This window comes from Pleuronectes platessa, chromosome 23, assembly GCF_947347685.1.
Source record: "Pleuronectes platessa chromosome 23, fPlePla1.1, whole genome shotgun sequence".
Classification (NCBI taxonomy): domain Eukaryota; kingdom Metazoa; phylum Chordata; class Actinopteri; order Pleuronectiformes; family Pleuronectidae; genus Pleuronectes; species Pleuronectes platessa.
The window spans coordinates 9,192,510-9,206,244 of record NC_070648.1 but is presented as its reverse complement, the minus strand read 5'-3'; the positions used below and the strand labels follow the sequence as shown (position 1 = coordinate 9,206,244).

Sequence of the window (13,735 nt, the reverse complement as noted above, 5' to 3'; positions counted from 1 at the left end):
CAGGACAGCGGCAGCTCAAGGGCAATCAGATTTCAGCCGGGGCCAGTGCCCCCCCTGCCCCGGGATCCGGCCCTGCTGTCCAGGGCCACTGCTCAAGGTCCAGCAGGGTCTGTCACTCCACAATCGCCATAGAGAGGGAGGTGGTCATTCATTAACAGGTTTATCTCACCACAGGAATTTACTGTGAGAAACAGCACAGACAAAATACAGACAGTTACAGTATCCTCACACGTTTTTGTTGCATTTATTTTAAACAAAAATAGGTAAAATGGACTTTATTAATCCCAAAGAAAAGATGACAGTATACAATAGATAACAAAATATTTACACAACAGAATATTAAGTATAATATATATATATATATTATATGTGAACATAACGATAAACTGTAAACTTTGTCTAAGGGAAATAATGACAATGATAATGGGAGTAAGTTATATGGTAGTAACATTGATAATTAAAGTAACAAATCACTGTCTAATCTGATTCTACAATAGGTCTACTCCTGTTAATAAATACGTTTTTTAAGTTATATATAGATCTAAAACAGGTCGTATACGTGTTAGACGTTTGGTTAAATGAGTGAAAAAATGATTAAATAGGTATGTTTACCTTCCTAATGTTTGATTGTTAGCATGATTGCTCAAAAACGACATAACAGGTTCAATGAAATGTTGTGGAGGAGTCGAGCATGAGCATTTTTCAATTCCTCTAATACTGCAAGATGTCACATTTTTAGGGGACTGATGTTTATGTCGTTGCAATTTGGTGCAGATCCAAATAAAAATGTGGATCTGGTGAATTTGAATGTGGTTTCATGAGGGGACTGATGGGCCTTGGCAGAGGTGTGCACTCCGCTGAGTGCTATTTCATTCTACTATTGAATTGTAACCGGTGAGTAACGCCCTTGGACTGCGACATGAAGGTAAACAGCATTCTACTGCATATTTTAAGTTTTGAGAGTAAATGGATTTTGAATCAGTGCAAGAGAAATACCCTGTTGATCACGACCTTTCAGTAAAACTACTGATCTACACAGAAACCTCCTGTTTCCAGGAAAACACTGAAGTGGAGGCTTGACCTTGAGTAGTGCTTCGTTACCTGTTGCAGGGAATGTGTCCCTGTGAGACCTGCAGGGCCACTTTCCTCTCCTCGCTTTATTCTGTTGCTCTCTCTTCTTATCTCTTTTCGGGGATCGTTTTTTTTTTTTAAACCATCCAAAGCATCACCTGAGTCACCTCCCCCTCCCTGTTTCCCTCCCCCTCTCTCTCTCTCCTTCTCTCTCTCTGTCATCACATCTCTTTCTTTCCCTACTTCTGATTAAAAACGGTTAGGCAGTGACTGAAAGGTCGCAGTTGTTATGGAAACGAGGCCGGTAACAAAAGCTGGACACACGGGTACAGAGTGAGGGAGAGAGAGATAGAAAGAAAAAAAAGAGGGGGGGGGGGGGAGAAACGGTGAGAGAGAGAGAGGGAAAAAAGAGAGGGAGATGGGTCTGCATAAACATAAACATGCAGACGGGAGGAGAGGGCGGGAAAGGGAGAGAAAGTGAGAGAGGTCTGAATAAATCAAACAAACAAAGCGGGTAGCAGCGGGGGGGGGGGGGGGGCGAGAGACGGCGAGGTCATGAAATGATGGCTCCATCTGCAATAATAAATAACAAAAGATAATACCAGGTTTTGTCATTCTAGGAAGACTGTTGAGCCACTAAGGTGTGGTGGTGGTGGTGGTGGTGTGTGTGTGTGTGTGTGTGTGTGTGTGTGTGTGTGTGCGTTTGTAAGTGTCAGAGTGGGAGAATGCAATTGATAGATAATACATGGATCTGCTGCACGAGCTGGAGAATACTAAAAAGCACAAAATGTTCACAGAGAGGCCGACCAAAAAACCCCCAAAATGTATTAAAGTGTGTGTGTGTGTGTGTGTGTGTGTGTGTGTCTGTGCATGCACGGGAACGTCATCTCTCTAAGGGCTCATATTATGTTAACCACTTAGACCAACATCAAACACTCTCGCTCGCTTTCCCTCACACACACACACACACACACACACACACACACACACACATACACACACACACACACGCACGCACACGCACACTTCAGTAGAAGCATGAAGGTGCCAGCCATATAAATAGGATATCCCACAGCGAGAGATAGAAAGAGAAAGGGACAGACAGAGAGAGACAGAGACAGGGAGGGTGAAAAGAGATTATCAATTCAAAAGGGAGACAAAAAAAAAAAATGGTGAGAAAAAAGGATGTGGTGGGGGAAACGAGTGTAGAGTGGAAAGTGAAGAGACAGAGAGAGGGCAAGAACAGGAGGGGGTGAGGACAGATAGATACAAAAAGGATCAATAAATGGCATAAAGTGTATGTTCATTGATTTACTTACATGGGCGAGAGTGATGGGGGAGACGGGGGGATGGAAGGGGGGGGGGGTTTGAAAAAGCAGGGAAAACAGAGAAGAGCAGAAAGAGGGAGAGCAGGGCAGAGAGGACGAGTCGGGAAAAGAGGAGACACAAGCTCAATCCAGGACGGGCCACAAACAAGTGGGAAGTGAGGGAGTGTGTGTGAGACCACGTTAAAGCTGCGTCAATCAATAGTTTCATATTAACAACGGTTCAGATGACTGTGCATAATGTGAGAGGGGTCGCACACAGGCCTGAAACCCACAGAGAGTTGTGACTAACTAAGCACTGTGTGTGTGTGGGGGGGGGGTATGCATATAGGACCCAAGGTTGAGTTAGGGAGATACTTAGATAACAAATGGACGAAGGCTCTACATAGAGTCTGATTATATGCGAGTTAGTGTGATATTTGCAAAAACATAAAGTAAAATACTTCGTGGTTCACTTTGCATCATTAACTTTGGAACCGAGTGAAAGCTGAGACTCACTCACGATTCGTTGAGCCTCGCTACCAAGGCTCCACAACCTGATCGCCACCGTACACACTCCCCATGCACAAGATGGCAGCGTTCATATCCGGGATATTTGGCTTCATTTTCGTGATAGTTGGACGAAAAGGAGACGCGCCCTCCATCTCTATATACAGCCCATGAATCAGTTGCATTAAAAATAACACCGACAATAGGCTACTTACCGGGCCCGCAGTGTCAACGGGAGACAGACACTCAGAAACAGATAACATACGTCAAGTCAGGCAGAAACCGACAGAGGGGGAGAAACAGATTGGACGAGAGTGCGAGGGTAAGACAGACAGAGAGAGAGCGAGTGTGTTTGTGTGTGTGTGTGTGTGTGTGAGAGCGAGAGATGGGGGTGCGAGAGAGCAACAGAAGTATACTCGAATAGCTGAGGGCAAGGTGACAGAGAAAAAACAAACGGACAGAGAGGGATAACAGGCACATGGAGGGGGGGGGGGCTGTGTGCGTGTGCGTGTGTGTGTGTGAGTGTGTGTGTGTGTGTGTGTTAGAGAATGAGATAAAAAAGGAAGAGACATAGGGTGGAAGGGGAGAGGGATGGAGGAAGTTGAGAGAACAAAAACAAAAACAGTGAGAGAGCGAGATATAATGAGTGTGTGTGTCTGTGTGTGTATGTGTGTGTGCGTGTACGTGTATGTGTATGTGTGTATGTGTGTGCAGCCAAAGGTGTCAGAGTGTGCTATTTGGCTTAACGATGACCCACTGGGCATGTAGGTCATAACGGTTTGTGTCTCAAAGCCATGACTGTATGCATGTGTGCGTCCATTAGTGTGTGTGAGTGTGAGACAGCTTGTACTGTATGTGTGTGTAAATAGGAGCTAACTAGACACACACACACACACACGTATGTAAAGTGGGTCTCTTAACGTGCATTTAAGAGTGTGTTTGGTCAGAGGTTGGAGAAGCAGTTTTTCTAGCCGGTAGGACTCAAAAGATACTTGCACACACACACACACACACACACATGCACACACACAGACACACGCACACACACACACACACACTCATGTGCACCCACACTCGCAGTGGATCCAGTTTTGGCTTCCACACTCACACCAACAGCTGCCCTCCATGTCATACATGCACACGTAATGCACCATGTAAAGCACTAAATTATGCACAAATACACACACACCCCTCTCTTTTTATATCTCATGATAACGCACACATACACACAAAAACATGCACGCGCATACACACACACACACACACAGGGGGAAGCTATTATGCTCTCAGGCTGGAGTGTTTTGATGGTATAATTGCAGTGACCAGTGAGGAAAAAAGAGACAGAGGGAGGGAAGGAAAGAGGGATGGAGATGGAGGGAGAGAAAAAAGAGGAGAGTGCCGACACTCTCAGCATGCTAATGTTGTGAGCCCCCCTTTCATCCCTCTCTCCAACCCCTCTCTATCTCTTTGTCTCTCCATCTTCCTCTCACATCCGCGTTTCACAGGTGCGGCACTAGAAAGAGAGATGGACAGAGAGGTAGAGAGGTAGAGAGAGAGGGGGGAGAGGAAAAAAGAGAGGGATGTATAACAGGATGGACCAATGTTATCTCTCGCGGTCCTCGTCATCCCTCCATCCTCCACCATGCAAAACACAGCGAGTTTGAAAATAAAAGGAGAGGAACGAGGGGATGAAAATAGAGGGAGGGTCAGTTTTTTCCATCCCTTCAACAATGGAGGGATGATCTCTGCTTATCCACTAATCACATCCCTCCTTTTCTTCCTCTCCTCCATCCTCTCTGTTATCTCTTGCAAACCCTCTTTTTCTCTCGTCGGGGTGAGAGAAAGAAAGGGTAGTCTTTTCCTCTCGCTGGCCTCCTCTCTTTTTGTTTCGCCTCTCCATCTGTTTGTCCTTCCAGTCCTGCCTCCATCCCACTCTGCTCTCCAGAGAAGGGATTCTGCTGCATGGCACTGATCTCTTTTCTCTTTAGTCCCCTCTCTTTCGCATCCCATTCTTCTCTCCATCCACCACTCGCCCGCTTTGTTTGAATAGCACACACAAAACTTTACCCTTAAAACGTGAGATTGGTCTGATTCAGAAACTCAAATCTCTAAAGGGGAGCAGTTGATAAAAGGGTCCATGGGTTTATTAGCACAGTATACACAGGAAAACAGTGTCCATGTGAAAATGTTGGATATGTTATCAATCAATATATACTAAGCATACCATACTAAGCATTGCAGTGAAAGCTCTTTAACGTTTCAAAGTCTGGAAAGAGGAAACAGCTTTATGACCGCAAATTGGGGAAGTGAAGTAGCACAAGCGCCTACTATCATACATCAAAATGGATGATGAATAATGGATATATATATATAACGTGTTAATGACTGGTTTGCAGCAGCCTGATAGACATGTTTATGAATTAACTTTAACTTCCCATTGGAGGAAGCTGTTCTACATACAGAACATTCAACACAAGAAAAAGCAGAAATAGCTGCAACTGTGTAAAAGCTTATTTTAGTAACTACGTTTGTGATTTAAGACCAAAATTGCTCTGCTGGGGAGAAGTAACGTGAACATTTTCGGATTTTAAAGTGTTAACACAGATGATGAGTTTATTTTGGTAGGAAGTGTTAGCGTTATCATCTAATGACCAACAGCGCCTCTCAGAGGAAATGCCTTAGTACTGCACACCTGCAAGAACTGCTGCATCCTGTTGAGAGGCCACTGAAAGCTCAGGAATAATTTGAAAATAAATAATAAATACTACTGACGACGATAGAAAGAATAAATCTATCCAGCTGAATAGCTTCAAGTTGATAATTTGGAACGTAAAGATAGATGTATCTGCAGTTGCAGGTTAAATAACACAACGCTATAATTTGCCATCAAAATACATTCTATGAATAGTTAAGGGAGAGTGATCCTGACTCATGTCTGACCCCTGACTGGGCTCAACCTCCCAGAATATCCCGGCCTGTTGACAGTTATTTGGACCGTCTGATAATGTCATGCAACACTCTTACCGAGGTTCGGGTGAACCAACTGCTCTTTATAACATTAACGAAAGGAAACAGATTTGTTATTGACTTAAATTTAAATCATATTTATTAACAAAACATTTTTTGTGCAAAATGCAAATTAAACAAAATTACAAACACATTACTGTATTCAACAAGAGGACGTTGTAAAAGGAAGGTAAGAATTTAACAAGAGAAAGAGAGAGAGCGAGAGAAGAAGGATTATTATCGATGAATCCATTAGGTTTACAGTCATTTTTAGTTCTCAGCTTTTTAGATTTTTTTCACTTAACAAAAGCAGCCAAAGAAACACTCTGCAGTGTAGTGTGTACTTCAGGAGAGTGTGCTGTAGTTTGGTATCTGAACGAGCTGGCGTTTGTGGTCCAGGTGATCTCACTGAGTGTAGGTGAGTCTGCATACTGTCTCCGTATGTGTGTCACAACCCTGAGCTTTATCTGTGATTCGCCTTCATTGTAGGAGCAGTGTATATAGATATACATCTATGGGCCCTGTGCATGTGTGTGTGTAGCCGTGAGAGTGTGTGTGGGTGACGAGTGCCTGTCGACCAACATCTCGGCGTGTTTCAGATACTGGGCCGTCCTTCTCATCACGGACTCCTTGCGCACTGGATCTAGGTCTCCTAAAAGAATAAGAGGGAGACCATGGTCAGGATTTTCCGTGTTATTATCCACTAATTGTACCAGGGTGCATGATAGCACATTTCTTATCATAATCAGCTGCCTCATTAATTTTAAGTAAGACCACGTCATAAAGTTGGCAGCGGTGGGATTTGAACCCACGCCTCCAGAGAGACTGGAGCCTTAATCCAGCGCCTTAGACCGCTCGGCCACGCTACCATACTTTCACATCAATTGACACTGCTCACGAAAGCACACGGGAGGGTGCAAAAATAGAAAACTCCATTGAGAAAGCACAAAGTAACAACATTAGAGAGTAGTGACTTATTAGCTGAGGAGCAGATCACATGCAAACAGATCTGAGCATGACAGACTGATATATACGTCAGAAAGTGCAGACTTAATTTTCAATTAAAGCATTTTCCTTTCTAGCTCTTGTCAGAAATTGAGATTTGCACATAGACTCTTTTTCAAATAAACTGCTTGTAATGTGTTTCTGTTTGTAGAGTGTTTTCTACAAATATATATTCACGTGCCCTATCCAATATTGTGCTTGGCTCTCAGAGAAGTAAACTATAATTTCTCTGAGGTTATATAACATATTGCAGATTAAGAACCTAATTATGGAGGACCATAGATGACTTAAGTAAAAATAAATAAATAAATAAATGTATAAATAAATACAGAAATAAATAAATAAATAAAAAAGGAAATAAATAAATTAATACAGAAATAAATGAATAAATATGTTAATAACAAAAGAAATGTCAAAAGAAATGTCTTAAATATATTTGCACATTTATTTATTCCCTGATACATTTCCTTTTCATTTGCAAAGGCGGGCCTAACCGCAGTCTCATGCAGGATTGGTCACAGGAGTGTAATGATCCATCCCTACTACTTCTGCCTCTCAATGCTGACTGGTGTCCAGTAGCTGTTTGCAGCGTTGAGCCAGTTCACACTTAAAATGAACTAGTTCAAGTTCAGAGGGTTAGTTAAGGTTATTTTTAATTGGGATGATTTAGGTGTCGGTAGTCCTGACTGTGAGCGTCACGTGTTCTACTGAGCACAAGGAGCGAGCCGAGAGGAGAAGGAGGAAACAGAAACTCCAGCTCGGTACAAACCACCTGCAGCTTCTGCTCTGATCATGAAGCCGCTGATCTCTGAGCAGATGTGACCAGAGAAGCTCTGTGTTTCCACTGTTCTACAAAGTCACTGAGCGGCTGTTTCACGGTGAAAAGCTCAAGTCTCAGTCACTGCCCGTGTCTCTGAGCGAGTGTGTGGCGGAGCGCAGGGGCTGTGTGTGTGTGTGTGTAGCTCAGTTGACCAATCCTGCTCGAGACTGAGGTTAGGCCCGCCTTTCTCATTAACATAAGGACACTGAAAATGAAAATGAAATATATCACGGAATAAATAAAAGTTGGAATAAATGTGGAAATAAATAAATAAATGTGGAAATAAGTTTAAGACATTGATTCATTTAATTCTGCATTTATTTCCACATTTATTTATTTATTTCCACATTTATTTATTTATTTCCACATTTATTCCAACTTTTATTTTTCGATTTCAGTGTCCTTATGTTAATGAGAAAGGCGGGCCTAACCTCAGTCTCGAGCAGGATTGGTCAACTGAGCTACACACACACACAGCCCCTGCGCTCCGCCACAAACTCGCTCAGAGACACGGGCAGTGACTGAGACTTGAGCTCTTCACCATGAAACAGACAGTTAGTGACTCTGTAGAACAGTGGAAACACAGAGTTTCTCTGGTCACATCTGATCAGAGATCAGCGGCTTCATGATCAGAGCAGAAGCTGCAGGTGGTTTGTACCGAGCTGGAGTTTCTGTTTCCTCCTTCTCCTCTCGGCTCGCTCCTTGTGCTCAGTACAACACGTGACGCTCACAGTCAGGACTACTGACACCTAAATCATCCCAATAAAAAATAACCTGAACTAACCCTCTAAACTTAAACTAGTTCATTTAAGTATGGACTGGCTCAACGCTGCAAACAGCTACTGGACACCAGTCAGCATTGAGAGGCAGTAGGGCTGGATCATTACACTCCTGTGACCAATCCTGCATGAGACTGCGGTTAGGCCCGCCTTTCTCATTAGCATAAGGACACTGCAAATGAAAAGGAAATGTATCAGGGAATAAATAAATGTGCAAATATCAAAAGTCATTTATTTTTACATTTCTGTTGTTATTAAGGTATTTTTTTTTATTTATTTCTGTATTAATTAATTAATTTCCTTTTTTAATTATTTATTTCTGTATTTATTTATACATTTATTTATTTATTTATTTTTACTTAAGTCATGTATGGTCCTCCATACTTATTAGTTGAGCAGCAGATAACATGCAAACAGATCTGAGCATGACAGTCTCTGATATATGCGTCAGAAGATGCAGAATTTTCAATTAGGGCATTTTCCATTCTAGCTCTTATCACAAATTGGGATCTGCACATAAACTGTTTGTAAAGTGATTTCTACAAATATATATTCACGTGTCCCATCCAATATTGTGGATTATTCTCTCTCTCAGAGAATTAAACTATCATTTCTATTCAATAATAACATACTGTAGATTAGGAACCTCAATATACATATCTTTGATTATTTCCGTGTGCTACAAATTTATAATTGCATTGTCATTTATGCTTAATGAATCTGATTTTGAAAAGCAAACTTGGCAGCGGTGGGATTTGAACCCACGCCTCCGAAGAGACTGGAGCCTTAATCCAGCGCCTTAGACCGCTCGGCCACGCTACCATATTTCATGTCAGAAAACAGTTTAAAAAATATTCTTTCTGTGATGCTCTTTCTGACTTCTGTCAGCAAAATGTCACTAAAAGGAATCCAAGCAATGAATCTACAGCCTTCAACCGTTTGAAACTAAACAAGAACACATAAGAGCAGACTGACCTAATAAGTCATCCATTTGGGCCTCAATGGATTTACAGCACAGATTTACCCTCACTAAAACAAAATTGCGTTGTTGAATTTACTATGAGGTCTAATTATGAGATGCCACATTTGCTTTGGTGAGCTCAGTCCGTCGGCTGTGCACAATGAATTTATCAACGTGGTGGCGTATGCACAGCACATCAGAATAACCACTATAGAGTCGATATGACCAACAGAGCAAACAGCTCTAAATTTAAAGGCATAACATAAACTCTGCTGATGCATTTTATGTTGCAGGAAAAATACCAATTTAAACCGGCAGGGTAACCAAAGAAGGTGCAATCTACCTTGTACGTCTCCTTAGCGTTTACCTCTTTCATCAGTATTATGGAAACATTAATATATTATAATGAGCTAAATACTATAAAACCCAATCCCTGCCTTCCTTTTTCATCAACCCACATTTCTCAATCCCTCATTCTCACCCTGAACTCCTGTGATCAATATATCCACGGCCGTCCTGTATCCGCATATAGCAGCGCTGAACTCTCCCTCCTTCTCCTGCTTCATGGCAGATGTCAGCTGAGTGGCCGCTTGGTTCAGGTAACCCACATCGCCTCCTTGTAGGCTGGTCGGCGGCAGTGAGAACAATTCTGAGTGGTCCGAGGAGGAACCAGATCTATCTGAGATAGAGAAAAGAGAAAGAAGAGAGAAGTATTTAAAAAATCACAGAGACATTGAGTAAAGGTTTTCAGATTATCTGGATTTCATGATAATTTCAGTCTGTTACACAGTTGTAATTACTATGTCAATACTGCTTCATGAAGCTGAAGAGTGCAGTAGATTTGAAATACAAAATTGGCAGCGGTGGGATTTGAACCCACGCCTCCAGAGAGACTGGAGCCTTAATCCAGCGCCTTAGACCGCTCGGCCACGCTACCCCTATGCAACCAACATATGACACTCTGAAATTATTCGAAGGAGAGGGTGGGTTGTTTTCGACTGTGCCAGGGAATAAATCTAGTCAATGTGAAAAGTATAAATAGACCCCATTGAGAAAGCACAAAGTAAAAATAGATAAACCATTAGAGAGGTGTGACTTATAGCTGAGCAGCAGATAACATTTCTAAAAGAGGGAAACCTCATGCACAAGTGAAAAGACATAGTTACATCTGCGACAGCTGGGAGAAGGTCGTTCAATAATAATACACTGTAGATTGAGAAACTAGTCAGAAACTCTAATGATTTGTTTCAGTTTTGAGTTATGGTTTTAACAAAGCTGGGCTAAAGAGAAACTTAGAAATGAGCTGAAACAAGATGAGGTTCAATGGGCTTTTCTACAGTTTAGAGAAAAAGGTAAAAAGAAAAAGGTAAAAATCACTGAATCTTCACAAGAGATTCCCTTTAAAACAAAGTTCAACTAAATGTTCTCTTTCACATTTGTTTTCACCTTGTTTATAGCAGGGATCAAAGACGGCCAGGTCGTTGTCAGACAGCGGAGCTTGATCTACTTCCTTTGGGGATGGAACCCGCTCTTCTGCCACCGAGTCGAACAGGGAATCAAACTCTTCTATGGAGTCTTGTGATTTGTGTTCCCTGGCTGGGTCAGGAGATGGCGCTGTTGGTGGAAACATGGACTAAAAGGTAAAACCAAGAGAAGAAGAGAAAAGAAAAGAACAGACCTTGGTTAAGTCCAGAAGATTCTGTGTACCTCTGTTATCCAGCTCTGTATCGCTGAGCTCCTCCTGCTCCTCCTCCTCCTCCTCCTCCTCCTCCTGCTCCTCCTGCTCCTCCTGCTCCTCTCGCTCCTCTTCTCTCGGGGAGCCTCCCATCTCGCTGTAAGCCTCGGCCGCCACCTCTGGTTCTCCCACTTCTAAACCCAGGTTGGTTCCCAGGTCCTGGGGTAAAGTGGGAGCCTCCCTCCCCTCCTCCTCCTCTGCGGGCTCACAGTCGGAGGCCCTCCGTTTGGGGAGGGGGATGAGAGGGGGAGGCAGAGGCCCGGCGGAGGACAGAGGGGTTGGATCGAGAGGTCTCATGACCTCGCCGCCCTGGGAGGAGGGAGAGGTATGTGAAATGTAGAAAGAGTGGAGAGATAAATCTAATGGGCACATGGGCTCACTCTGACATCTTCCAGACACAACGTCAGGAAAGGTTTTCAATAAACTGACTGGGACATTTGCCTTCTCACATGCAGCCCCTCAGGAAAATGTCCGTGTTTCAGTGCATGTCTGACTGCAACTTATGAGAGAGTCTTACTCTGAAGAAGTCCTTTAGCTGTGGGCTGTTGTAGAGAGCGGGTATCGTGGTCGTGAACAGGAACATGGCCTCTGCTGCCTTTCTTCTCTCTTCAATCACAGCGTCCTCAAACCTTCCTGCAGCAGATATACACAACACAAAAACCAGTAAATGACAACTCAGGTGAGGGTGCTCGTATTTACATAGCAGCTATATGTTGCCTTAAAGATCAATGTAAATAGTGACTGTTTACTAGTATAACACAACTGTGTGGCTGTTTTTCAGTTGTATATCTGCAACCCCTGAAATATGATGTCATAGTCCGAGGGGAAATGTCCCAATCGTCATTACAGAAGGCTACAGACGGGAAAGTAGATCTTCAACAGGAAATAACCTCAACAGGATATCTGCATAAAAAAAACTGGCCTCAAAATCTAGATGAATTAACATCTCTGACATTGTAAAATGTTTATTATGCCTCTATGTTTTTTTCTCGTCCTTGCAGCTTGCCCAACTAAAGTGTAACACAATCTTTGCATCATTTTACCGAACATTTGTGCACGAGGAAACGCCGGGAACTCCTCCTGTCTTCTGAACAGATTCCGGTGCGTGTAGGCCAACTCCCCGTGGAGCTTCTTCAGCTCCGAGAACCTCCTCCACACGACCACCTCCTTCACATCTTCGGGATGGCGCTTGGACACAAACTATGAGATGAACACAGAGGAGAGCGAGGAGAGGTTATTTCACAAACTCTGTGTCGGGTTCTGAGCCCAGGACCAGGACTGGTACTCCCGGTGGCAACCAGTTTGAAATTCTAATAAAAGGGGCAAAATGCATGTGGCCCCCTTGCTGGAGCGGATGAGTTTCTCGGCTTGTGATTCATAACATGGGATTCGTGCAACTGCGATGAAGAATTAGCATTTTTCTCTTTGACACGCTAGCTCAGGTTGTTTTGCATCAAAAATTACACAACAGTCGCTGCACAAGTCACGGGTTGAATCGCAACTCCACAGATATGATCCTATTTGATATTATGCGAACGCCTGGGTCCAGAACAAGGGGCCCCCGGTGTGGTCATGGGGCTGGATCACAAGTTCTCTGTGTTTCCCTCCCTGTCCACCAGGGCCTCAGAGAAAAGAGCCATTGTGCTTCCCTCTGTCTGTGCGGGCTGGCTGCAGAGTCGTTGTGTTGTCCATACACAGTGCTGAGGTGACGTTGTGTTACAGGCTAATAACAACACACAGGAAGCTACTTTTCATTGACGTAACTAACTTCAATGAAACACCGGAGAACAGGTGTGCTCAGTGTAGTTTGAGGAATAAGAAAAAGATGTAAGATGACGTGAGACAACACATAACAACAAATTTACAACTCTGTTTGCACTGTTGAGGCTGAAGGAGGAGAAACCAACCCGCGCGGACACTTTGTACTCGGTGTGTCCCTTCTCGTGTGGCCGCGGCTCGGTGACGGAGAAGAACCGGTGATACTCCTCCTTGGCTTTCCGCGACATGATACTCGTTGTTGATGGAAACAGAAAATAAAAAGCGGAGCTGTCATCGGCCGCCGAGTCTCTGTTGTGATCCTCCCGTGCCGCCCTCCTCTCCACTCACTTCCGGGCTAGTGACGTCGGGGAGTGCGTGATTGCGTAGTCGTGTTCGACGTCGAATTTATTTTAAAACGCATAATCAAATATGCATATGACTAATTGTTTTGTTGTTGTATTGATTCCACTGCCTACCGTTTATAGTATATATTTATTATTATGTATATTTGTAGTTATTGTTTTATTTATTGTCAATTCCTTTATTATTCAGCTGCACCAATGTATTTTCTTTATGTCACAATTACTTTGTGATGATCTTTCTATTCTGTCCATGTGTGTAAGCTATTCAATGTTGAATAAACTTTTTCAAAAACTAAGTTTCTCTACTGACTTTTTATTTTTAGTCGCAGTCAGTTTTTTTATACGTTGTACTTGTATCTTTTTTATACGCACCATATGTAAAAGAGGCTGTGATAACATTCAGTACTATTATTTTTTAACCTGA

General features: G+C 43.1%; 1 protein-coding gene across 1 annotated transcript; it reads right to left on the bottom strand.

Annotated features, from left to right (window-relative positions):
- Positions 1 to 5,973: 5,973 nt before the first annotated feature.
- On the bottom strand, positions 5,974 to 13,304 carry snx15 (sorting nexin 15). The gene is made up of 7 exons (XM_053416299.1): positions 13,099 to 13,304; positions 12,235 to 12,391; positions 11,709 to 11,824; positions 11,164 to 11,500; positions 10,903 to 11,070; positions 9,938 to 10,135; positions 5,974 to 6,543 (listed from the first exon to the last, which is right to left on the bottom strand). The coding sequence occupies exons 1-7, from the start codon at positions 13,195 to 13,197 to the stop codon at positions 6,404 to 6,406; spliced, it is 1,215 nt and encodes a 404-aa protein (XP_053272274.1). The 5' UTR covers positions 13,198 to 13,304; the 3' UTR covers positions 5,974 to 6,403.
- Positions 13,305 to 13,735: the final 431 nt, after the last annotated feature.

Coding starts and splice junctions, on each gene's coding strand:
- snx15 (XM_053416299.1), bottom strand. CDS start 13,197: ATGTCGCGGAAAGCCAAGGAGGAGTATCACCGGTTCTTCTCCGTCACC. Junction 12,392..13,098: donor AGTACAAAGTGTCCGCGCGG/GTTGGTTTCTCC, acceptor TTCATCTCATAG/TTTGTGTCCAAGCGCCATCC. Junction 11,501..11,708: donor AGCTAAAGGACTTCTTCAGA/GTAAGACTCTCT, acceptor CCCTCCTCCCAG/GGCGGCGAGGTCATGAGACC.